This window comes from Hyperolius riggenbachi, chromosome 4, assembly GCF_040937935.1.
Source record: "Hyperolius riggenbachi isolate aHypRig1 chromosome 4, aHypRig1.pri, whole genome shotgun sequence".
Classification (NCBI taxonomy): domain Eukaryota; kingdom Metazoa; phylum Chordata; class Amphibia; order Anura; family Hyperoliidae; genus Hyperolius; species Hyperolius riggenbachi.
This window is the reverse complement of record NC_090649.1, coordinates 80,228,324-80,253,918: the sequence shown is the minus strand read 5'-3', so window position 1 is coordinate 80,253,918 and position 25,595 is coordinate 80,228,324. Positions and strand designations below refer to the sequence as shown.

The 25,595-nt window shown below is 43.1% G+C and overlaps 1 protein-coding gene across 1 annotated transcript in view; it reads left to right on the top strand.

Moving 5' to 3' along the window:
- The window catches only part of LOC137504676 (cytosolic phospholipase A2 gamma-like), a 101,195-nt gene that overhangs the window by 29,541 nt on the left and 46,059 nt on the right, over positions 1-25,595 (top strand). Inside the window, exons 5-8 of the mRNA XM_068233258.1 lie at positions 4,511-4,656; positions 6,985-7,177; positions 10,514-10,604; positions 14,973-15,113. Coding sequence (XP_068089359.1) covers positions 4,511-4,656; positions 6,985-7,177; positions 10,514-10,604; positions 14,973-15,113 — 571 coding nt within the window. The remainder of the gene's footprint in view (positions 1-4,510; positions 4,657-6,984; positions 7,178-10,513; positions 10,605-14,972; positions 15,114-25,595) is intronic.

Genomic DNA, 25,595 nt, shown 5'->3' with positions numbered 1-25,595 from the left:
AGAGGAATAATCCTGGCTGTACACGCAGCAAGATGGAAGCACTTTTGCTCCTCTTCTGACAGGCACATAGCTGTTACAGGAACCAGAGGCACTGGCGTTCATAATGTGCCTAGAGCTGCTCCTCTATGTATGCATTAAGAGTGCCAGTGTCTCTCCTTCCTGTAACCGCTGTATGCCTCTCAGAATAGGAGCGAATTGCTTGTCTCTTGCTGCACATAATACTGACCATTTAATGTCCAGGCTTATTTCCTCTCTGCAGGTGACCTTCATCAACCCATATCCCCCCCCCTCCCTTATGTGGTAATTCTTGCTGCGCTGTGAAGTGGGGAGGCTATAAATGTTATATCCCATACTTCTTTGAGTGCATCACCTGTGGAGATGGACTATTCCACAGTCCGGGTTCATAAGTGTGTTCAAAAGATAACGAGACGTTGTGGTAAAAAAAGATTTTTACGATCAGTCTATTAAAATTTTTAGGTGATTCATCTCATGGGTGATTAAATAAATGAATACTTTGATAGTTTGTTCTTTAACCTTCAGGTGTGTTTTTTTTTTTTTTGTCACCTTATGCATCCAAGCAATTTTCACATTTCAGTGCTCCTCCTATTCATTCGCTAATAACTATCACTAATCATCACATCTAAATGATCTAGATCTTGTTTTTTCGCCACCAATTAGGCTTTTTGGGGGTGGTATCCATTTTCCGTAAATTTTCTATGCATTTTGAAAAGGAAAAATGGGGGGGGGGGGAAATTTCCCAATTTTTATCCACTATGGTTGCAAAATACCATTACCATAAATAAAACCCACACATTTTTTGTCCTGGTAATCCCAACATTTAAATTGCAGTTGCAGCAGTTGGCTGATGGTGTAATGGTTAAGGGCTCTGCCTCTGACACAGACCAGGGTTCGAATCTCGCCTCTGCCTGTTCAGTAAGCCAGCACTAATTCAGTAGGAGACCTTTGGCAAGTCTCCCTTACACTGCTACTGCCAATAGAGCGCGCCCTAGTGGCTGCTGCTCTGCTCTGGCGCTTTGAGTCCGCAAGGAGAAAAGCGCAATATAAATGTTGTTTGTCTTGTCTAAATTATGTCCCTAGTGGAATGTATGGGGATAATATACTATTTGGAAGTAAAGGTGTATTTCTTTCTGTTTCTTTTGTTTTTACAATTTTTCTCTAGCAAGAATTAAAAGCCCTCATTTGCCAAAATAACAGTAATATACCATCATGGCACACATAATAAAAAAAAAAAAAAAAAAAAAAAGCCTTAAGGTGACATTTTATGTATTGTGTTAAAGGGACACTTAAGTCAAACAAAAAAAATGAGTTTTACTCACCTGGGGCTTCCAATAGCCCGCTGCAGCTGTCCGGTGCCCTCGCCATCTCCCTCCGATCTTCCTAGCCCCACCGGCAGCCACTTCCTGTTTCGGTGACAGTAGCTGACAGGCTGGGGCCGCAAGTGATTCTTCGCATTCCTGGCCACAATAGCGCCATCTATGCTGCTATAGCATATATCATATACCATATAGCAGCATAGAGGGTGCTAATGTGTCTGGGAACGCGAAGAATTACTCACGTCCCCAGCCTGTCAGCTCCTGTCACCGAAACAGGAAGTTGCTGCTGGCGGGGCCAGGAGGATCGGAGGGAGACAGCGGGGGCACCGGACAGCTGCAAGGGGCTATTGGAAGCCATAAGTGAGTAAAATTCATTTTTTTTGTTTGACTTAAGTGTCCCTTTAAATTCTGTCTTTTTTTTTTTTTTTTTTTTTTTAAAGCTTTTTATTCGATTTGTTACTTTTCTAAAGTGGAAAAGTGTCCATTATGCAATGCAAACATTTCTTCATCCTCAAGCAGAAAATTATGTCACCATTGTACTAATAAAATGGTGAAAAGTTAATCCCTTGTGATATTTAAAGATCTTATGGTTTGGATGAGATCAGAAATGTCCACAGCTATCAAAGAAATTAAGGATTCTGCTGTACCCTCCTTCAGTTTAGGTTCCTACTGAATCTCAGCCTGCAACACAACCTGAGGAAATATTCCTCCACCTGCTTCTCCTCCTGTATCTTTAAATCCCTCAGACTAGAGGGGTTGAGAAGTCGATGGGATCTAAGTTATCTGAAGGGGAACTGGACATATCCTCTGAGGACATTTCTGGAAACTACGAAGGTGAAAAAGGTGGCAAGATGCAGACATTTGCTTTCTCACCAGATCTTAACAATTTGCCATGCATAATACAATGGTTATTAAAACTGAACAAAAATCTGACTCCGCTGGATCAAATGTATGAGAGCTTATCTGTCCCTCAGACTCCTTTTTATTCCTGTCCATTCTTCTCTCAAAGCTATGATTAGGAAGGAATGGGATAATACAGAGAAACTGGCCTTTTGGCCGATGACTCTTAGTACCCTTTTAGTGCAGAGGATCAGAAATTTTGGGGTCCCTTGATCCAGCTTTGTCTAGGGCAGTGATGGCTAACCTTGGCACTCCAGCTGTGACAACTACAAATCCCATCATGCCTCTGCCTCCCTGAGTTATGCTTAGAGCTATCAGAGTATTGCAATGCCTCATGGGACTTGTAGTTCCACCACAGCTGGAGTGCCAAGGTTAGCCATCACTGGTCTAGGGTTTCCAGAAATAGACTTGCAGTTTGAGGACTTTGGGCACCTCAAAGACCTGATAAGAAAACTGAATCTTTTAAGAGCATGGGAATCTTCATCCCTTTCTTTTAAACCTGCTGTAGCTTCTACTGCAGTTGGTAGATCCCTAAAAACCTGCTTGACTGAGACCCAACATAAAATTGTAGTGTAGTTTTGCTGAAACTCTGCAAAGTTTGATCATCCTTTTGAAAATTATAATTTTTTTCATAATTGAGTTTGTGTCCCTCTATGATATTAGCCCAAGCTATAAAACACATCAAAATTTATTCTACAACTCATTATGATTAAAAGGAGGTCACATATAGGTCATTTGATAACAAACTGGATGAACGGCAATCCATTATTCTCAAGGTGCGCCTACAGCTTTTTTGCAGTTATTTCAGATAGGGACTGATTAGTGTTAGGAGTAGGTGGTGGGTGGTTAGGGTTAGGAGTGGTTGGGGTAAGGCTTAGCAGAGGGTTTAGGTGAGAGTTAGGGTAAAATGGGTGATAGCATAATATCAGTTAAATTACCGATATTCTACTATAGTGGATAATAGAATATCAGTAAAATTAAACTGTTTCATGCCCATTCCTGTAATTTTTGCACCAATTTTTTCTCGGTGTGATTTATAGATGTCTTAATGCTTTACAAATGGCGTCACCCAAATTTATCAGTGCTGACTGCATACAAATTTAGGTGACCCCCTCACCGCAGCTCCTGCCACCTCAAAACACAGATGTGAGCGAGGTAACAGAACTGCTGAGGGACAGTAAGAAAGAGGCCACAGTTGTGCCTGCTAAAAACACTGGCGTTTTCACGTCCTTTTTGCATTGTTGCGCACGCGTCGTCCACCATAGACTGCCAGCACCTGCTAGCAGTCTATGGGAATCGAACGTACATTTTGATTTCATGCGGCTGGTAATAAGATAGAGAGATAGATATAGATATATATATTTTTTTTAATGAACACTGTAGCAGAGGCAATGTTCATTGAGGACACTGACTGGCCAAGGAATCACATGATACCTTGGACCAATCACTGCAGCCACAAGTATCAAGGGATCACATGATCCCTTTAACCAATCAGTGGTGCAGGTCTGAGGTCATGTGCGCGCACAGGAAGTAATTCCTGATGCAGCGGTTTACTATGATAGCTGTAACGGCTATCATTGTGGCTTCGGGGAGCTGATCGGGTAGAGGGACCACTTGGTCCCTTGCCTCGATAGGAAGTGCAGCGGACATGCTCGTGCACGATCGATCACAGCAATCAATCAAACAGTGGACATGGCTCCTATGTCGTGGCGTCCCTAGCAACAGCCATTCATGATGTAGGAGCTATGTCTTTTTATCTTAAGTGGTTAAGGGCTTTTTTTTTTTTTTTTTTTTTTTTTTTTTTATGCAAAGAGCTTCTCTGAGTTCTCCAACTAATTTTAGTCCAAACGATGCCATTCTCTGAAGCACTTATAGATCAAAGAAACAATCATACAACTTCAGATCAAATTTTACTGCAGAGAAGTTCAAAGGGTCATTAGCTCTGCTCTGTTTCATAGTTTAAAATGCAGAATGTAGGTTGTACACTGCAAATATTAGAGAATGGTGCAATGAAGCTATATAACTGCTAGCAAAGAGTCAGTCATTTCTATTGTCAATGTTCTATTAACTGTACTACACATACAATTCACTATTTTCTGTGGTCTCTTCCCCCCCCCCCCTTTCCTTTAGTGTTACTGTCAGCTCCCCTAAAGTTGGTATTAATGCTACTTGTTTCTAGGCTGATTTGCTGTTTGGTTTCTGACTGTAGCATTGTTGTGAGCGATGGGACATTGAACAGTTGTAAACTGAGCTACTTTTCATTTTTCCTACTGTAGCATTCTGACCCTCCTACAATTGCCGTCTTGGGATCTGGTGGTGGACTCCGTGCTATGGTGTCATTTCTTGGCACCCTTTCCAAACTGGCTGAATTGAAGCTATTAGACCTGGTTACCTATATTGGCGGGACGTCTGGCTCCACCTGGTATGTACATTCATCAGAACTACAGAACAGTGTCCATACTGCCATTCTGTAAGGTGTCTCTGCACCTATTAATCCTGCCTCAGTGTAACTGCTCGCTACACTAGTAGCACAGTATTGCAATTACTTTTCCAGATCTGTCTAGCCATCTTAAGATTTTAGATATGCATTCTTGTAGTCATGGGAACAGTCCACTATTGGATATAACGCCTTCAATTTTGGCATCTCAATTTTTCTAGTAGCGGTTAAATTTGGCATTATTCCGTATTGATTTTCACCATTGTCTGCATACCAGACTGATGGAGGTCCATATAATTGCTAATACACACAAAGCTTTTTGTTAAATGTAACAGTTATATCTCGTTTGGCACCTAATGTAGTTAAACAGAAAACAAAACCTGGATAGTGTACATGGCTCAAAAAAAGAACTTGTGGGATAATTGTATTTGTATGGTCTATCTCAAATTCTTTAGATTTAAGGGTTGATGTGATTTCTTAGACTAATTATCAGCAGTGTTTCTTCAGCCAAACAGAAGTTTTTGTTTTCAGGAGTTGCAGTTATAATTTTACTACCTCATTTGCACAGATGGGTATGCTATAAAAGTGACTAGACAAGTGCTTTGTGCAATTAGGTACTAGATGTACCCATGTTTCTGATGTCCCATGTAAGTTCAGGTATCCTTTTTCAGGAGGACCTGAAGAAAGGGGCATCTGGAGACTGCCATGTTGCCTTTAAACCATACCTGTTGTCTAGCAGTCCTGCTGATCATTGGCTTCAGTAGTGTCTTAATCACAAACAAGCATGTGGATAATCTTGACATTTTTTGTCAGAAATCTGATTTTAAATTGTATGCTTATTCCAGGTCTATGGCTGAAAGTATTAGAAGCAGAGGATCAGCAGGACAGCCAGGGAACTGGTATTGTTTAAAATTGTTGTATACGTATATTCTCTCACTTCAGGTTCCCTTTGTCAGAACTGAAATATACCAGTTGCTGTCAGTTATTTATCAGTAGCTGTCAGTTACAACTGAATGTGCAAGCTGATGTCCATGTTTCCCTATGGCTCGAGTGGGTGATATTACAGTTTAAGGGCTTGTTCACGCTAGAGGTGTTGTGATTTTTTATTTATCTATTTTTATTCATTTTACTTTTTTCCAAAATTGCCCTGAAAGCGTTTGTGCAATGATTCTGAGAGTTCACATCTGAGCAGTTAGTTTCCGCTCATCAAAGCGGTGCCTGGACCACTTTTTTTTGAGGATTCTGCCTCAATGGAAGGTATAGACAAAACGCTCAATCGCTTTGTGCAGCAATTTTGAACTGGAAAAAAATAAATGTATGTATTCTTAAAAAAACACAGCGTTCACTTCCTGACTTGCGTCAGGGAGTGAATTGCAAAGCCTCTTGGGAAAAGTGCTTAGAAAATCATTTTAACAAAACCACATTGCCCACCCAAGCGCCGGGAGAGGGGAAAAAAAGCCCAACACGGACGGACACGAGCGGAACGCAATGGAAACATTGTGATGACCAGGAAGCTGTTAGGGGGTAATAGCCATTTTTACAATGGGACGTAGAATTCCATTGATCACAGTGGACAAATGGGACGCAGGAGAGGAGAAAGAGATTGAGTAGTAGACTACACCGGTGGTAAGTATGACCTGTGTATGCTTATTTTGACTTTTTTTTTTCTCAGTTCAGGTTCTCTTTAAGGGGAGAATACAATACACGAGGAGGGAAAAATCTATCATCCTAACAATTGCAGCTTAGGCAAGTCAGTTATTGCAATAACCAATAGACCTTACATGGGGCTTCTGCCAGCCCCTGAGGCCGTCCTGTCCTGCGCCGATCCTCCGTTCCTCTGCTGTGGCGCAGTTATGGTTTGTAAAGTCGCCGTCCACTGTGCCAGGGAAGTTTTTTTTTTTTTTTTTTTTTCTTTTCTAGGCTAAATTGCACCCAGGGTGTAAAAATTGCTTAACATTGTCTTGTCTCAATGCAGATTGAACAGTATTCAAACTCGGTTGTCCCTATATCATGGCTCTAGTCTGTGTACAAATGTGTCCTGAGGTCGCTTAGCCATCCTAGCTTTAGGGACGCGAGACCCTCATCCGTGCACTTTGCGGGGCTGTGCACACTATCATGCGGGCGGAAGCTTGCATTCACGATGGTCCCGGAGACAGGGATTGGTGGAAGAGACAGAAGTCCCCTGAGCCAATCCGTGCTTGTGTGGCATTGATTGCATTTCTTCACAAATCGCTTGCATTTCATCATGGGTTATCCATGACCTATGGTTTATCCTGAGCAATAATATGAATGTCAAATATACTGTTCTCTTAGGTGCATGTCATCTTTGTATAAGAATGAAAATTGGACAAACGTTGAAGTCCTGAAAAATATGGAAGAACAATTATTTAAGAAGCCTTTTTCCCTGGCAACATCATGGAAGAAGACCAAGGCTGCATATTTGCGAGCAGAACACTCCCTGACTGACTTGTGGGCTTTTGCAGTGGTCTACTACATGACTAAGGAAGTAAGTGGAACCCACCTTTTGGATAGTTTTAGGTCTAGAAACCCTTTTGTCTGACTTCTTGGTAACCACTGTCTCTGAACACCCTGCATCAGAACAATATTTGGAAATAAGATGGCAGACTTGATAAACAGAAATAAAAATGTAATCCAGTAAATGTGCTATGCAGTGACTAGCTAAAGTGGCTTTTGTCTTAACCGCATCCTGTTTCTCTTTGGGCCCATTTACACTGGTGCTGCGCAGCGGCACTTTCTGGTTTGTGGGAACGCTGACGAATCCACATGCACGGCTGTGGGGTTCACAGCCTCCCGCATGGAAACTGATGGCAATGTTGGCCGAATCGCTAAAGTAAGCGATTTGGCCAGCATCACCATTGTTTCCTTTGGCAGTTTCCCCACGTGATTTCCCTGCGGGGAAACTTTACAGATTCGGCCCAGTTTCAACGCTAGTGGAAATGGGCCCTCAAGGGACACCTGTAAAATTAGGCATTTAGGGACTTCAGATGGGGAAGCCTCTTGATCCTAATGAGGGTTCCCTACACCAGCACTGGCAGCCCTGAACACACAACCACCATAATATTTACAACTGCCTGCAGGCGCAGTAGCTGCTTTCCGCTCCGGTGGAAATGGCCAAGCCTAAACTGCTCACTCCTGCCCAGTAGAGCAGACCCAACTGGGCTCAGCTACTTCTGTCTGACAAGGGACTACTCCTGGAGCAGTGCTGCTCAGCAAGATTTTGGATATCCTTTATCCAGATCCGAACTTTTTCCACTATCCCAACTGTGAATAGCAATGAGAGAGAGCATGAACATGCTACATGCCTCATTTACTCAAAAAAAAAAAAAAAAAAGTTTAATAGCAATTTAAAGACCACTTACACTTTTTTTTTTTCTACCCAGATATCCGAATCCGGGCGGATATCTGGGATGCTGGGTCCGGATATCCAATTCGGATTCTAAAATTTCAAATTCTGATATCCGATTCGGATATCTAGGTATCCGAATTCAATCCGGATTTTGAAAAGGGGTATCCGAGCAGCACTGCTCAGGCGCCAGTGGTGGAAGCATCTGGATCCTATGGAAACTGAAGTGTGTGTATGGGGGGGGGGGGGGGGTGGAATATAGATGCTGCCATATTTATTTCCTCTTAAGCAATACCAGTTGCTTGGCAGTCCTCCTCCAATACTTTTAGCCATAGACCCTGAACAAGTAAGCAGATTGGAGGTTTCAGCTCTGATTCACACACTACTGATGCAGTAAAACTGAGCCCAAATTACTATTAAACAGCATAATTGGGCCACCAGCAATTGCTGGCAGCCAAATCAAGTTTTTTTTTTTTTTTTTTTTTTTTTGTTTGTTTTTTTTCCCCCGAATCCATGGTGGTCTGGAGGGAGGGGGGGGGGGGGGAATGGTAGTTTTACAGGATCACGGGTACCTTCTGTCCTAGAGTATTCTGGGAGGCCAGGGGCCGCATGCAATTCACTTTTACGCCTGCGTTATCTCCTAGAAAAGTTTCAGCTTATCTTTGAACTAACTTTTCAGAATACTACAATTAGAAAAAATACCCACACGTTGGTGAAAAAAGGTACTATAATTTTATTTTGAGTATTTTCTTGCTTGCTGGTGAAATATCACCGAGGAGAAAACTCAGAGAGACAATTGCATATGGGCCCAGGTGTTTCTGCTCATTACAGAACATTGTATACAAACATGGCAGAGTTGCACCTTCCAGCCGGAAGGATGTCTCCACCTGTGATAAATTTCAGAAGGTAAATCGGTGAGCAAAGTGGCCAAAATTTCCAATAGCCAAGTATTGACTTAACTTCTAAAAATTGTTACATTCAGATATTTTGCAGATATTTTTGCAAAGTTCCTCTCTAAGCAAAGGTTTAGGTTGCATTCAGTGGGACGTTATGGTCGCGCGTTATAAAGTCTTATAACACAGCTTACCGCACTACAATGCTAATCCTATCTGGCATTCACAGTGCGACCTTAAAAATGTTGCGTTCTGATAACTCGCTGCTTGCAGTGTTACCTCTTAATGCAGACACGTTGCAACTAATGTCGCATTAAACCACAACATCCCACTGTGAATGCGACCTTAAGAGAATCTGTACTCTAATATTCGTACAATAAAAAGCATACCATTCTATTCATTCTGTTCTCCTGGGCCCCTCTGTGCTGTTTCTGTCACTCTCTGCTGCAATCCTGGCTTGTAATTAACAGTTTTAGGCAGTGTTTACAAATGACTGGCTTCTAACCACAGTATCATAGGCTGTGAACAGCTATCTGGTGTGACTCATGCAGAGCTTGGAGGGGGTGTGTAAAGCTTCTGCCAATGACAAGCAGTGCTGCACATTTCACACATTCCAGCCTCTGCCCAACAGACACGACAGAGGAAAGGAGATAAGATTTATTACAGAGACAGTGCAACTAGAAAAGGTTGCAGTAAGACAGACTACATCAGAACAGGTATAGGAACTTATAGAATAGAAGAAAATAAGGCTCAAAATTTTGTTAGTCTCTTTAAGCTAAGAATTCTTGGGTCTCTCTATATCTGTAAATACTTAAGGTGCATACACACATCAGACTATAGTCTTTGGAAAATGAAAGATCACAGACCAATCTTACCACCCTTCATGTAGTATGAGAGCCATACTATACACAGTCTTTTCTATGGAGCTGAACTCCACATCAGAAAAAAATCTTTGCAAGATGCTGCACACACAGATGCTGTACAGACACAAAAGATCAGTATCTGCAAAAGATCTGTTCCTGCCAAAAATCCATTCCTGCAAATTGCAATGATAGTCTATGAGATCTGCAGACCATCATACACACATGATTTAACTGACATTCATCTGCAGATCAAGCAGTCATCTGCAGATCTGAAAATCCATCCTGGTGGATCTGATCTGCAGATGAATGTCAGTTAAATCGTGTGTATGATGATCTGCAGATCTCATAGACTATCATTGCAATTTGCAGGAATGGATCTTTGGCAGGAACAGATCTTTTGCAGATCCTGATCTTTTGTGTCTGTACAGCATCTTTGTGTGCAGCATCTTGCAAAGATTTTTTTCTGATGTGGAGTTCAGCTCCATAGAAAAGACTGTGTATAGTATGGCTCTCATACTACATGAAGGGTGGTAAGATTGGTCTGTGATCTTTCATTTTCCAAAGACTATAGTCTGATGTGTGTATGCACCTTTAATGCCTAGTTCTGAATTATTTCTTAACTGCCTATTTTTTTTTTTTTTATCTGACAATTTCCTGTGCATGCCATCTGGCTCTGTTTAATTCTCACCTGATGCATATCCTCTCAATCTCGCCACGTCCAGATCATTGAAGAGAAGCTGTCTGATTACAAGAATACTTGTGGGAATGGAAGCACCCCATATCCAGTCTTCTCTGCTGTGGAAAAGTACACAGGTTGTGTCCAAAACAATTTTCTAATTAAGAATGGAATGAAGGGGTGTAAACTAGAAGCTTAACTATAGGGGAAATGGAAATGACTTTTATTTAGCACTTCTTCTTATTGGGTAGACAACCTTGTTACATGATGTTGCAAATCTATAGAGTGCACACATTGAGCCCAATCCAATTAAGGCCACTTTTCCATGGGTATTTGAACTGTGCTCAGCAAGCAGTTGCTGGCAGCAGGAAGCAGTTGTGAGTTTGAGGCATTTCACTGCCTATCAACTGCCCATGGGAAAAAGAGGCCTCACTTTTTTTTTTTCTCCTGGGGGATAATTTTTCAGCACTATGGCCCATATGCAATTCACATTTTCACCTTAGTTTTCTCCAAGTTGATATTTTCACATACTGTCATAAAATGTATTTTAAACCACCAGCAAGCTAGAAAATCCTCAAAATTTTGATAGGCATTTTACAATTTAAAAAACACCGAAAAGTTGGTGAAAAAGTACTAAGTTATTTTAAAGATAATATGAAAGTTATCTCCCAGGAGATAACTCAGGAGATAAAGTGAATTGCATAGGGCCCTATGTGAGCAAAGTACCAAAAAGTAGGTGAAAGTACTGCCAAACACATTTTCTTGCTTGCTGGTGGCTTAAAGGGAACCTGAGGAGCGATATGGAAGCTGCCATATTGCCTTGTAAACAATCCCAGTTGCCCGGCAGTCCTGTTGATCTTTCGGCATATGTAGTGTCTGAGTCGAAGCCTGATCTGCATATGCTTCTTCTGAGTCTATGGCTACTGTATAATAGACAAAGCATCAGTCAGGAGGACTGGCAGGCAACTGGTTTTGTTTAAAGGGAAATAAATGTTGGCATCCATATCACTCTCACCACGGGTTCCCTTTAAACCAAACGTGAAGTAAAAACTTGTACAATTGTTAAATGGGGGGACTTTGTTTAAGAACAAATCTTCGGAGACTAAGATAAAAAATTCAAAAGATGTGGTTGTTTAAGCATTGACTTCCAAAAATGTTTAAAAATAAGGTTACAAGTCTTTAGTTACAAAATTAGTTAAAAAAACGGAATTGCTGAGTAATCTGTATGTATATGAAGGCTTATTGTCTGTGTGTTTCCTGTCTGAGCACTGGATGGATGGTCCTACAATGTACCACTATTCTATCTTCTGATTGGTCTGATTAAAGGGGAACTTCTGGCTTAAACATACTGTCATTAAGTTACATTAGCTATATTAATTAAAATAGACAGGTAATATAATCTCTTACCCACCCGGTTTTAAAAGAACAGACAAATGTTTGTGATTTCCTGGGGGCAGCCATCTTGTTCATGGGGGTCAGCCATCTTTTTGGTTGAAAGGAGGTGACAGGGAGCATGAGACACAGTTCCAACTGTCCTGTGTCCTGATTACACCTCCCAGCTGCACACGCTACGCTTCAAATCTCAAATTCAAAAAAGAGAAAATTGCACCAAAACAGCAGAACAAGAACAATATCAGAAATCCCATCATGCTTTGCACAGCATCAGGGGGAAAAATGCCCGGGCAGTTTTCTTCTGTGCAGCTAAAAATGATTTTTGGAAAAGAAAAACAAAGTTCTGATGCAGTGCAACTGTTAAAGAAACACCAAGCTTTTTCAGTGCTGCTGAGTAGATTTTTAGTCTGGAGGTTCACTTTTTAAATAATGCTATAGTTTCTATTTGTTGGCTACTAAATCTAACTTTAGTTTAACCTATTTTGGTTTCTGGACGTAGAAACTACGTCCAGAAACCATGTGCGCTACCGCGCGCCCCCGCGGCCGATTGCACGCGCACTCCCGGCCGAGGATTCGGTAGTCAGGGAATCAATATATCGGGCTATGAAGCCAGATTACTGATTCCTCTCCCCCGCTGAAAAAGCGACAGCTTCTCTCGGAAGCTGCGCCTTTTCTGGCCGTTCCCTTCCTGATGCGCCACTCTAAGCGTGTGTTACGCTTAGAGTGACGTCATGTAAACAAACTCATGGCCGCCATCTTGTGGCCAAAAAGTGAAACTACAACGAAGTAAAAAAAAAAACTCGACACACATTAGAAAACTGTTTACATCCCACCCTCCCAAAAATACCCAAATAAAATGTTTAATATAAAAAAACAAAACATTACAATAAAAAAAGTAAATATTTACCTAAAGGGTCTAAACTCTTTAAATATCAATGTAAAGATGAAATATTTTTTATTTTTATTTTTTTAACTTGTAAATAGTGATAGATGCAAAATGTAAAAAATGCACCTTTATTTCCAAATAAAATATTGTTGCCACACATTGTGATAGGGACATAATTTTAAGGGTGTAATAACTGGGGCATATGGGCAAATACAATACGTGAGTTTTAATTACGGAGGCATGTGTTTTAAAACTATAACGGCTGAAAACTGAGACATGAATTTTTTCCTTTTTTCTTATTCTTCCTGTTAAAATGCATTTACAGTAAAGTGGTTCTTAGCAAAATTTACCACCCAAAGAGAGCCTAATTTGTGGCAGAAAAAAACAAGCTATAGATCAGTTCATTGTGATAGTTATAGCTATAAACTAGTTATAAACTACACCTGAAAATGAAAATAAATTAAAATCAACACACATTTACATTATAAATCTATTGTTTACCCCCCACCCTCCCCAAACTACCCAAATAAAATGTTTACTATAAATAAAAAAAACCATTACAATAAAAAAAAAATGTAAATATTTACCTAAGGGTCTAAACTTTTTAAATATCAATGTAAAGATGAAATATTTCTATATTTTATTTTAAACTTGTTAATAGTGATAGATGCAAAATGGAAAAAATGCACCATTTCCAAATAAAATATTGTCACCATACATTGTGATAGGGACATAATTTTAACGGTGTAATAACCGGGACATATGGGCATATACAATACATGAGTTGTAATTATGGAGGCATGTATTTTAAAACTATAATGGCTGAAAACTGAGAAATGAATGTTTCCATTTTTTTCTTATTCTTCCTGTTAAAATGCGTTTACAGTAAAGTGGTGTAATAACTGGGGCATATGGGCAAATACAATACGTGAGTTTATTACGGAGGCATGTGTTTTAAAACTATAATGGCTGAAAACTGAGACATGAATTTTTTCCTTTTTTCTTATTCTTCCTGTTAAAATGCATTTACAGTAAAGTGGTTCTTAGCAAAATTTACCACCCAAAGAGAGCCTAATTGGTGGCGGAAAAAACAAGATATAGATCAGTTCATTGTGATAAGTAGTGATAAAGTTATAGGCTAATGAATGGGAGGTGAACATTTCTCTCGTGAAAACCACGGAACCTGAATGGGTTAACTATTCAGCTTTGCTGGTCTAAACCAGAACTAGCAGTCCTTTGGTATGCCTTGGCCAGAGAGGTAATGAGAAACAGCTGTTTGACCATAGCTTCTCATTACACTATGGGGATGGCTAGCATATACATTCCAAACGAGGGGGTAGTCTACAGACATTATTGACAGTCTTCTGATAAGATGGGGCATTGACATACCTCCATTCAAACCCTGTTCTCCATACATTTTCAAATGAGCGCATATATTTCAATCAGATTTACCAATACCACATATAGATTGCTTGGATCCTAAATCAATTAAACCTCATAATATATTTCAATAATAAAGTGTATGAATTGTATGGATAATGAATAGAACCATTAGTAGCAAAGAAAACTTGTAGTAATGGGCCTGATACAATTCCCTTTTTCTCCCATGTCTGTACACCTTGTTATGGTGGTCATTGGTCAAATCCATGAAACCAAATTAGTAGCCCATTATGTTAAAGGTCAAAGGTTAAGAGACACTCACTCCTGATACCCTATGATATTTTTTTTTAATGTTCCTACTAGTTACCCATGATTTCATGGCAAATGTGGAGATGTGTATTCATCTGTTTCTGTGGGTTTCCTTTCGGGTACTCTGGCTTCCTCCCGCAAACTGGATTTCACCAGTTGTGCCCATTTCTTTCAGTAAATGTGTTAGAAAACAAAGCCTAATGCTCGAATAAGAGTGGCCCCCAACATGCAATAATTTGATTCCTGAAAATGGAGGTAATCGGGCCCAAGAGCTTACGCAGTTTGGTGAAGCCACCCCTAGGCAAGAAAGGCAGTAGGATGGCTGCCGCTTAGTAAATGGAAGGAAAGGGGGACAAAGTAAACTTTTCCAAGAAGGGCACATTACTTCAACAAGGCATGTATTTGAAATGTCTAACTGCTTGGTGGGATCCTTTTGTTGCAGATAACCTTTCGTGAACTAACCTCTTCACTGATTATCCGGCTGAACTGGATAAACTATTTCTGAAGGTAAAATAACTGGGAATAATTCTCTTTCCAGGAACCTGGTGTGAGTTCACCCCGCATGTGTGTGGATTTCCAAAGTACAAATCCTTTGTGGACACTGAGCTTCTGGGCAGTAAATTTGAAGCAGGGACTTTGTCTGAGAAGCAGCATGAACGGAAGTTGAGCTATCTTAGGGGTGAGTTGATGCAAAATTTGCACAAAACATGTTAATAACGCACTTGAACTGTATTGGTTTTTTTTGTTTTTATCATGCTTTCTGTTTAGATGAGCAAGATTCCAACTGATCCACTGAATATTTCAACACTGGCGTAATTCCTTGCCATTCTATTTCCTGGGCTTGTACTTGAATTTCCTCTTTTGCTTTAAAAGCCAGCCACATGGTGAACTTGGTCAGTCTGCAAGAATCTCGCCAGGCGCTATTGGGGCTGACTTATTGCAAGACCAAACTTGTGAAGTTCACATGTTCATCCCTGGTTCTGACGTGTAAAGAGTAGGGAGGGTCAAGAGATGCAAATTCCAAGTTGATGCAGGATTATTCAAATTCTGTATGCATATGCCTGCAGCTTGAAGATGGACCAATTGAATTCCAGCAGGATCCATTTTTTGAGCTGCATGACTTTACATAATACAGCATCAACGTAGAATTTGCATACTGACCATGTTTTTATGCAGCGCAATGTGTGCTGGAGAGTGCATGACCACCTCCATTTTTAGGAATGGGAGAACAGGATCCAGAGAGGCTGCAACAGACAACAGTGGCCACTGGCCAGGCTCAGGTTGGCAAAGCATGGTGGTGGAACAAGAGGTAGCTATATCGCTCTCCAGGATGTTCCCTGTTACATACAACTCTGCAATATAGAAGGTGAATAACTGGAGGGACTGATATGGGAGGTCACACGCCCCCTTGTGGCCAGACCACACAATGCCTTCCAATCAGTTTCAGCACACAGACCATGCAATCTGTGGTCGCAATCGGTGCGCAGAAACCACTGGAATTTAACAGCAGGCCGGCTAGAAGGGATCTTGTGAGTTACGGTAACAAAACTTACACACTATTTCAGGGTAGGAAACTGCCACCATCCTGTAGAAGGTAAGGAGACCTAATCTCGCGGATACTAATACCTGCAAATAAAACAGTTAAACACTCTATTTTATCTACCTATCAACAGTAGTACCGACTCTTCGGAACGCTGGAGTTTTGTGTTGCTGAATAGCAGGTGTAGCCGAAAGATGACTTTTAGAAGTCTTTTTTTTTTTTTTTTATTCTAAACACAATATAATTCATATATACAGAAAATCATTAAAATCAACAATTGGAGACAATCGTAGCGCAGTATAAAAATAAAAAGGGAAGAAAATAAGTTTACTTAAGGTCAGGTGAAAATATGTCCTTTCTTGGAAAACAAAGTTTCTTTGTTTCTGAAGAAAAGTTCAAACAAAGATTGCCAGCTGCTCGATCCTCAGAGCAGCAGCATGCCTGCATGAAGATGGAATTTGGAGGACCCCTCTTCTCTGCCTGAAGCTTGGTTTTATGGAAGCTAGTTTTGGGGTGAGACCAAGCCCGCTCCTCTGGTTGACAAACCAATCACAGTTCAAGTCCTTGGGGAGAGATTTAGGTTTAAAATTATAAAATGCTGTAATTCAAAAACAGGAAATGCCATATTTGTGCGGATGACAGATTCATATTCTTAAGAATATGGCAATTCCTATGTCTACCATATGTTTAGTTCCTGAGAGGTTTAATACTTTGTTGTGGCTTATCCCTGCCCCCCCTCCCCCCAAGACTGGTATCAAAATGTCCATCAAGACACCCCAAATCAAATGATATAACTTTCATACCTCTCATATAAACGGTATTCCTTAAACAGGCTAAAATTCATATACTGCATTTGTTTCCTCTGTCTCCAATGGGGTCGAAATCTGATCTTCTGCTAGGTTTATCCTGTCTCTTCAAAAAGCAGCAACACTTTGCCATTTGGGCTTACTGCTGGGGAGCTTTCACACCTAGGTGTCACTGGCCCAGGAAGGAACTCTTTTTTTGATCAAGTTAATTACACAAACCGGACTGATCAGAGAGCATACTTGGCTCTCATGAGAAACTCTAACAGCTACGAAGAAAACAGACCCCCCCCCCCAGCTGACTGCAAGGACCTACACCTAAGATTTTGATCTGGCACGTCAACGACAATCGGTGCAGCCAACCAATTGCTAGAGATGTCGCAAACCTCCGAAGGTTCGGTTCGCGGAAAAGTTTGCGAACCGCAATAGACTTCAATGGGGATGCGAACTTTGAAAAATAGAAAAAATTATGCTGGCCAGAAAAGTGATGGAAAATATGTTTTAAGGGGTCTAACACCTGGAGGGGGGCATGGCGGAGTGAGATACATGCCCAAAGTCCCAGGGAAAAATCTGAATGTGACGCAAAGCAGCGTTTTTAAGGGCAGAAATCACATTGAATGCTAAATTGCAGGCCTAAAGTGCTTTCAAACATCTTGCATGGGTATACATCAATCAGGGAGTGTAATTAGAGTTCTGCTTCACACTGACACACCAAACTCGCTGTGTAAAGCACCGCAAACAGCTGTTTGCGTAGTGACGGCCATGCTGGACTGATGCGCACCGTGGCCAGAGTGTAGGCCGTGGCGTTTTTCAAGCCCATATGGTCGCATGGCTGTGATAGCTCAATGATAGAACAGTGACTGTCCAGCTGATCAAATTTGGTCTGACCACAATGAAGCAACGACCTTATTATCTTTTGTCCCACCCCCACCCGAGACACTCAAATAGCCGGCGGTCATTGCTTCATTGTGATACGCAAGCCCCTTCACTGCGCCAAGGTAATGATTATGAAGGGGGATGGGCACATGTACATGCCTTTTATTTGTTGCAGCCGCCCACAGTGCAACCAGAAAAATTAGGCAGGCATGTACACGCACCAGAAAAATTAGTGTAGCTTAAAAATTCAGGAATCCGTCTAGAATCCTGGACCCTGTTGGTGGTGGCGGAGAAAGCAAGCGGCACGCAGGCAGAGATGCTGTGGGGACTGACTTAGTCTTCGGTCGTGCAGTAGCCCTCTGTGATTTTGATAAAGGTCAGGTACTGAAGACTGTCGTGACTTAGGCGACTTCTCTTCTCAGTAGCTATGCTTCCAGCTGCACTGAAGGTCCTTTCTGACAGGACGCTTGCAGCAGGGCAAGAGAAGTTGTATGGCAAATTGGGACAGCTCTGGCCACAGGTCAAGCCTGCGCAACCAGTTGTCCAAGGGTTCATCGTCGCTTTTCGCAGTGTCTACATCCACACTCAAGGCCTGGTAGTCGGCTACCTGCCGGTCCAGGCGTTGGTGGAGGGTGGATCCGGAAGGACTATGGCGAGGAGTTGGACTAAAGAATGTCCGCATGTCCGACATCACCCTGAGATCGCTGGAGCGTCCTGTCCTTGCCTGCGTGGACTTGGGAGGAGGAGGGTTACTGCCAGTGGTACCTTGATTGCGTTGTGCAGCCACATCACCCTTAAACGCATTGTAAAGCATCATCGACAGCTTGTGCTGCATCCTTTCGGCCTTCTGAATTGGTAACAGGTCCGCCACTTTGTGCCTGTACCGAGGGTCTAGTAGCGTGGCCACCCAGTACAGGTCATTCGCCTTGAGTTTTTTTGATACGGGGGTCCCTCAACGGGCTGGACAACATGAAAGAGGACATCTGCACAAAGCTGGATGCAGACGTACTCCATCTCCTCTTGCTCTTCCTCAGTGATGGGACGCAACTCCTCTTCCTCCCCCCAGCCACGAACAATACCACGAACGTGGAGCAGCAGAAGCCCCCTGTGACTGCTGCCATGGTTGTTCTTCTTCCGCCGCCTCTTCCTCCTCCACAGAAACACCTTCCTCATCACCATCATCAGTCTGACTCCTCTCCTTCCCCACATGACTCCTCTTCTTCCTCCTCCTCCCCCTCTGTGCTGCCGCAGGTGTTGTGGAAACATCGGGTTCAGATGTAAATCGCTCCCACGACTCCTGCTGCTGTAACTGTTCTCGTTCACGCTCCTCCACAGCTGTATCCACCACTCTACACACGGCACGCTCCAGGAAGTAGGCGATCAAGTCGCTGATGGTGCCCTCATCGCGACTCACCAGTTTGGTCACCTCCTCAAAGGGCTCCATGACCCTGCATGCATTTCGCATCAGTGTCCAGTTGTTGAGCCACAACATCCCCATCCTCCCAGATTGTGTCCTTGTACTGTAATGATACAGGTACTGGGTGACTGCTTTCTCCTGGTCTAGCAGGCGAGAGGTCATCAGCAGGGTGGAATTCCAGCGAGTCGGGCTATCGCAAATCGGGCGTCTCACCGGCAAGTTGTTTCTACACTGAATGTCCGCAAAGCGTGCCATGGCCTTGTAAGAGCGCCTGAAATGCCCACACAACTTCCTGGCCTGCTTCAGGATGTCCTCTAAGCCTGGGTACTTGGACACAAATCTTTGCACGACCAGATTCAGCACATGTGCCATACAGGGTATGTGTCAGCTTTCCCAAATTCAACGCAGCAATGAGATTGCTGCCGTTGTCACACACCACGTTGCCGATCTCAAGCTTGTGCGGGGTCAGCCATTGCTCCACTTGTTTAAGAGCAGCCAGGAGAGCTGCTCCAGTGTGACTCTCCGCTTTCAGGCAAGACATGTCTAACACTGCGTGACAGTTGTACCTGGCATGCAGCATAGGCCCTGGGGTGCTGGGGCTGTGTAGCTGGAGAGATCGCGACACCAGCCGAGGAGGAGGAGGATGACAGCGAAGCGGTGGTAGCAGGTGGAGAGGAGGTGGCTGGAGGCCTGCCTGCAAGCCGTGAAGGTGTGACAAGTCGGTCCGCTGCGCAGCCACGTACTCCCTGCTTGCTGCCGTCGGTCACCAGGTTGACCCAATGGGCTGTGTACGTAATGTAGTGGCCCTGCCCGTGCTCGGCAGACCAGGCATCCGTGGTCAGGTGGACCCTTGACCCAAGGCTGTGTGCCAGAGATGACACCACTTGCCTCTCAATTGCACGGTACAGTTTGGGTATGGCCTTTTGTGAAAAATTGCAGCCTGGTATCTTCCACTGCGGTGTACCAATGGCCACAAACTTACGGAAAGCCTACGACTCCACCAGCTTGTATGGTAATAGCTGGCGAGCTAATAGTTCCGCCACGCCAGCTGTCAGACGCCGGGCAAGAGGGGTGACTGGCAGACATTTGCTTCTTATGCTCAAATACTTCCTTCACGGACAGCTGGGTACTGCTGTGGGCAGAGAAGGAACCGCTGAAGGGAAGAGGCGGTTTGGAGGAGGGTGGCTGTGAAGGTGCACGGGAGAAAGTGGATGAAGACGATGCACTTGAAGGAGGAAGAGGAGGGTGGCTTGTCTTTTGAGGGGTGCTGCTTTTCCTCAGGTGTTCTTGCCATAGCTGTTTGTGCCTTCTCTCCAGGTGCCTTCGTAAGGCACTTGTCCCTACGTGAGAGTTGGCCTTTCCACGGCTCAATTTTTGCTGGCAGAGACAACAGATAGCTTTGCTCTGATCTGAGACACACACGTGAAAAAATTTCCAAACCGCTGAGCCCCCCTGGGGTGATGGCGCTACGGTGGCATCAGCAGCTGACGTTGAAGGGCATGTTGGCTGGCTGGCCATAGCTGGCGATACATGGCGCCGGACACTGCCCCCAGCTGTTTCTGAGGACGAGCTCCCTCTGCTTCTATCATGGAGTCGTCTACTCCTACTTCTCTCTGACTCCCCCTCTGAACTGTCTCCCTGGTCATCTCCTCTACCGGGAACATATGTGGTATCCATATAATCGTCATCATAATCCTCCTGGCCAGCTTCGCTTTCCTCAGACACCTCCTCAACTGCACCAACTTCAGGTGGTTCATCATCCCCCTCCTCACACGATACGTCCATACTATCGCCACCTAACTCAGACTTATGAGGTCGTGTACCTGTGCCTTCTTCTTGTTGTTGCAGTAGTGGCTGGGAATCAGTGATTTCACCACCAAATGACTCCTGTGAAGTGTCAAATGCAGCGGATGTGGTGCTTGTTGTAGCGCTGGTGGCTGCGGGAGATGAGGTGTTCTGTGTTAAATAGTTAAGCACGTCCTGATCTTGGGAAGTGATGGCACGTGCCTTCTTCTGAGCACTGTATTTTGGGGCAGGTCCGCACGAAATCTCAGCAACACCACCTCGCACAGGCCTGCCGGTGCCTGGTGGCCTTCCTCTGGGTCTGCCTCTACCTCTTCCTCTACCTGGTTTGTCCATTTTGTCCATCTCGGGTGGATGCTAGGTATATGCAGTGAGGTGGGTTCACTCAACACAACAGGTAGTAGGATGCAGTGAGCTGGGTTCACTGAACTGTAAAGGTACTTAGATGCAGTGAGGTGGGTTCACTCAACACAACAGGTAGTAGGATGCAGTGATGAGGTGGGTTAAGTAAACACAACAGGTACTGCAGTATATGCAGTGCTGGGTAGTACAGTGTGCAGCCAGGAGCAAGATAAGCAGCTAAGAGCCTAACTAATCTGTCCCTAGAAGAAGTCTGCAGCAGCTCTCCCTAGTCTGTCTCTAGCAGGAACACGAGTGAGGCTAATGGCCACTGCAGCCTGCCTTATATAAGGGGGGTGGGGCTCCAGGGCTTAGTGTAGCCTGAATGGCTACAATGTGCCTGCTGACTGTGATGCAGGGGGTCAAAGTTGACCCTCATAGTGCATTATGGGGTGAATTGAACTTCCGCAAAAGTTTGCCTGGTGCAGGCGAACACGAACCCCCAAAGTTTGCCCGGAACCGTTCGCAGGCGAACCGTTCGCTAGATCTCTACCGATTGCATTCTCTTTTCTCACGGTTCTTCTGTGATTGGGGGGGGGGGGGGGGAAGAGAGGAGGTACAAGGTGCTTTGCTCATTAGTTAATTACAGCAACAAACCAGTAGCTACAGGACACATGCAGCAGGGGCTTTGGAAAGGGATAATATTAATGCTCTGCTGTGCAATCTTCCCTTGCTGTAGTGGTTACTGTAACTCTGGTACCCTTTAGCCCCTTTTACTTAGTCTGAAGCCTTAAAAATTAACTTTTTTATTTCAGAATGCTCTTCAGCCTTAAGAGCAAAGATGATTCATCGCATCCCTGCAGATGTACAAGGTCTTTAGCCCCCCCCCCCCCCCCCCAAATCCCAGGGCAAAATTCCACAACTTTCAAAGTGGCAGATTTTGCTGCCCGGGGAAGGAAGAGCTTTGCTCTGTAGCTCTGCCTCCAGTCCATTCAGTCACCACTGATCTCCACCCCTCTCTGTGAAAGACTGAGGGGCGGGGAGAGGCGGCAATCCGCAGTGATTGAATGGACTGGAGGCAGAGCTAAAGCACAAAGCTCTGCCTTCTCCATGAAGTACAAGTGGATTTTGCCTGGGGGTTTCGTGGGGGGAGAGATAAAGGCCTCGTACTGCCGTGGGGATGCGGTGACTCATCTTTGCTCTTAAGGCTGAAGGGCGTTCTGCCATAGAGGTACATTTTAAGGCTTCAGACTCTGAAAATCTGTTTTAACTGAGAGCAACTGTTTAAAGAAAGTAATGCCCATGTTTTCCTATGGCACAGTTCCACTATACATGTCTTACCTGAGATCTTTCACAATGCACTGCTATGGAAAAACGCATACCAACGCATTGTCTAAATGGGCCATTTGCTGTGCTGGCCTGCCTCTTTGCAAACGCCTCCTTAGGCCCTGCTCCGGCCATGCATCACTAGGACCCAGCCACACCTCTAAAGAGGATGGTGGCGCTGCCAGGTGCAAGGACGACAGAGGACTGCAACATGTCGAGTCTGATTGCAGCCGTGTTAAGAGCTGACTCGGAGGGGAGCGTCAGTGCTTGGTACTGTACAAACAACCACCCAGCCAGTGCAGAAGAGCAGCTGACAGGCAGTGAATTCACCACCTGTCAGTTTCCAGTGTGAAAGGGGCCTAGGAGCTCAAACCCTTGCTTTTTTATCCCCTACGGTCATTGTCACTTGTAATGCCTTTCCACTGTCATTGCCCCTTATCACTGTTCATTACTGCTGCCTATTACTAGGATTTGCATACAGGGAAATTTGGACGCCCAGTAATCCGATGGTAAAATATCAGTATTTAACCACTTCCTGTCCCTATGATGTGAAAATAAGTCAACACTCTCCTCCCTACAAAATCTTAGATAACACTGTTTATCTCTGACCTGATAACACTAAAGAGTTGTAAAGTAATGACAGCAAACCCCTCTCCTCCTCCCAGGGAATTCAATAGCAGAGTTAATTGGTAAACATGTGTAAAATACAAATTCCAGGAGCAGATAGTAGCAGATTGTATACAAAATTGTTACATCTAATACATTATCAAAACTGTTTAAATAAACAGGAGGGACAGACAAATACAATGTGTGTATTTAACCTCTTCACAACTGTGGGGTTTTACCCCTTGAGCACCAGAGCAATTTTCACCTTTCAGCACTCCATTCATTAGGCTATAACTTTATCATTACTTATCACAATGAAATGAACTAGATATTATTTTTTTTGCCACCAATTAGGCTTTCTTTAGGTGGGATATTATGCCAAGAATTAATTTATTCTAATGTTTTAATGGGAAAATTGAAAAATTTTTCCCCACATTTTTTTCCTGTTTTCGGCCTTTATAGTTTTTAAATAACGCATGCTACTGTAATTAAAACCCATGAAATTTGCCCATTTGTCCCGGTTATAAAACAGTTTGTCCCTATCACAATGTTTGGCGCCAATATTTTAGTTGGAAATAAAGGTGCATTTTTTTCAGTTTTGCGCCATCCCTAATTACAAGCCCATAGTTTATAAAGTAACAGTGTTATACCCTCTTGACATAAATATTTAAAAAGTTCAGTCCCTAAGGTAACTATGTATGTGTTTTTTGTTTTTTTTTTAATTACAAAAAAAAGTGGGAGGTAAAGAGTTAATTTTTAGTGTATAACTTATGTATTGGTACATAAAAATGCTTTAAGGGTGTAGTTGTACTATTTGGCCACAAGATGGCCACAGTAACTTTTTTTTGTTTATGCATCCTGCAAGCGTCCAGAAGGACGCTTGCAGGAAGTGTTGAGGCTGAGAAACGTGTGGGTTTTTTTTTTTTTTTTTCCACAATGATCGCGCTGCTTCTCGTAGATGCAGCTGATCATTGCGGGGGCTTGGATCAACGAACGGGAATGGTTTTCCCGTTCATTGATCTCCAGGGGAGCGAGCGGGAGCATGGGGAGCGGCGTCAGGTGCGGATTTCTCTGTCCCTTGGTGGTAACGGTGGAAAAAGGGATGCAGAAATCCCCACCGCTGGGGGTAAACTGGTTAATGTACACTAGAACTGTGTACATTAAAGTGGATACATTTTCTATTCACTTTTTTCCCTTTTTTTTTTTTTTTTTTTTTTTTTTTTTTTTTTTTTTTTATGGTAGAAAATAAGGTAATTACTAAACATCCGCCACGAAAAGCCCCATTTTTCCTGAAAAAAATATAGATCATTTAGTTGTGATTAATAAAGTTATTGCTAAAGTGAGCTGAGCTGTGACAATGACCCTCTCAATTCAGGGAAGTGGTTAATACTGATATTTTACTGTGGCTATGCCTACACACCGCCTAACCCTGTCGCTACCCTCTGCCTGTCGCTACCCTCTGCCTGTCGCATTTACATCCACCCTGGGAGCAATTCATTCTAGAAACTGCCAACACCTTGATAAATTTAAGAATGTAAATCAGAGGAACAATTTTACAATGAGTAAACACTACACATATTTTTCTTAAAATACGGTAGTCATTCCTCTTTAAAGAAACACAAACATGGAAATCTTGTACAGAAGTGCAGGATCGGTGCAATCTAAGCTAAATGCACTTAAAGCACCGCTATCACGAAAAAAGTATGCAGTTAAAATCTGACAGAACCAACAGGTTTTGAGCCAGTCCATCTCCTCATGGAGAATTCTCAGGGTTTTCTTTATTTTCAACAGCATTTCTTGAACAGCAGTTGCAAAGTCAGACAAAATAGTGTGCAAGTGAGTAGGGAGTCTGACTGGTATCTTACTATTTTGGCAGTTAAAATGCAGTTCTGGAAATGCTGCTGAAAACGCACAAAAAGTGAGAATACCACCTAAGGAGATGGACAGGCCCAAAACCTGTCGGTTCTGCCAGATTTTAACTGCTTTTTTTTTTTTTTTGTTTTTGCGCGATAGTGGTCCTTTAACTACTTCGGCCTCCTGGACGTACTAGCTACACCCAGGAGTCCATGTGCGCGCTCCCACGGTCGATCGCACGCATGCTCCTGGCCCACGATTCGTTAGCCAGGCAATCAGTGAATCGGGCTATGGTGCCCGATCACTGATTCTTCTCCCCCTGCAGAAAAAGCGACAGCTTCGCTCGGAAGCTTCGCTTTTTCTGGCTGTTGCGTCTCTAAGCGTATGTTACGCTTAGAGTGACGTCATGTAAACAAACTCATGGCCGCCATCTTGTGGCCAAAAAGTGAAACTACAACGAAGTAAAAAAAAAAAACTCGACACACATTAGAAAACTACTATTTACATCCCACCCTCCCAAAAATACCCAAATAAAATGTTTAATATAAAAAAACAAAACATTACAATAAAAAAAGTAAATATTTACCTAAAGGGTCT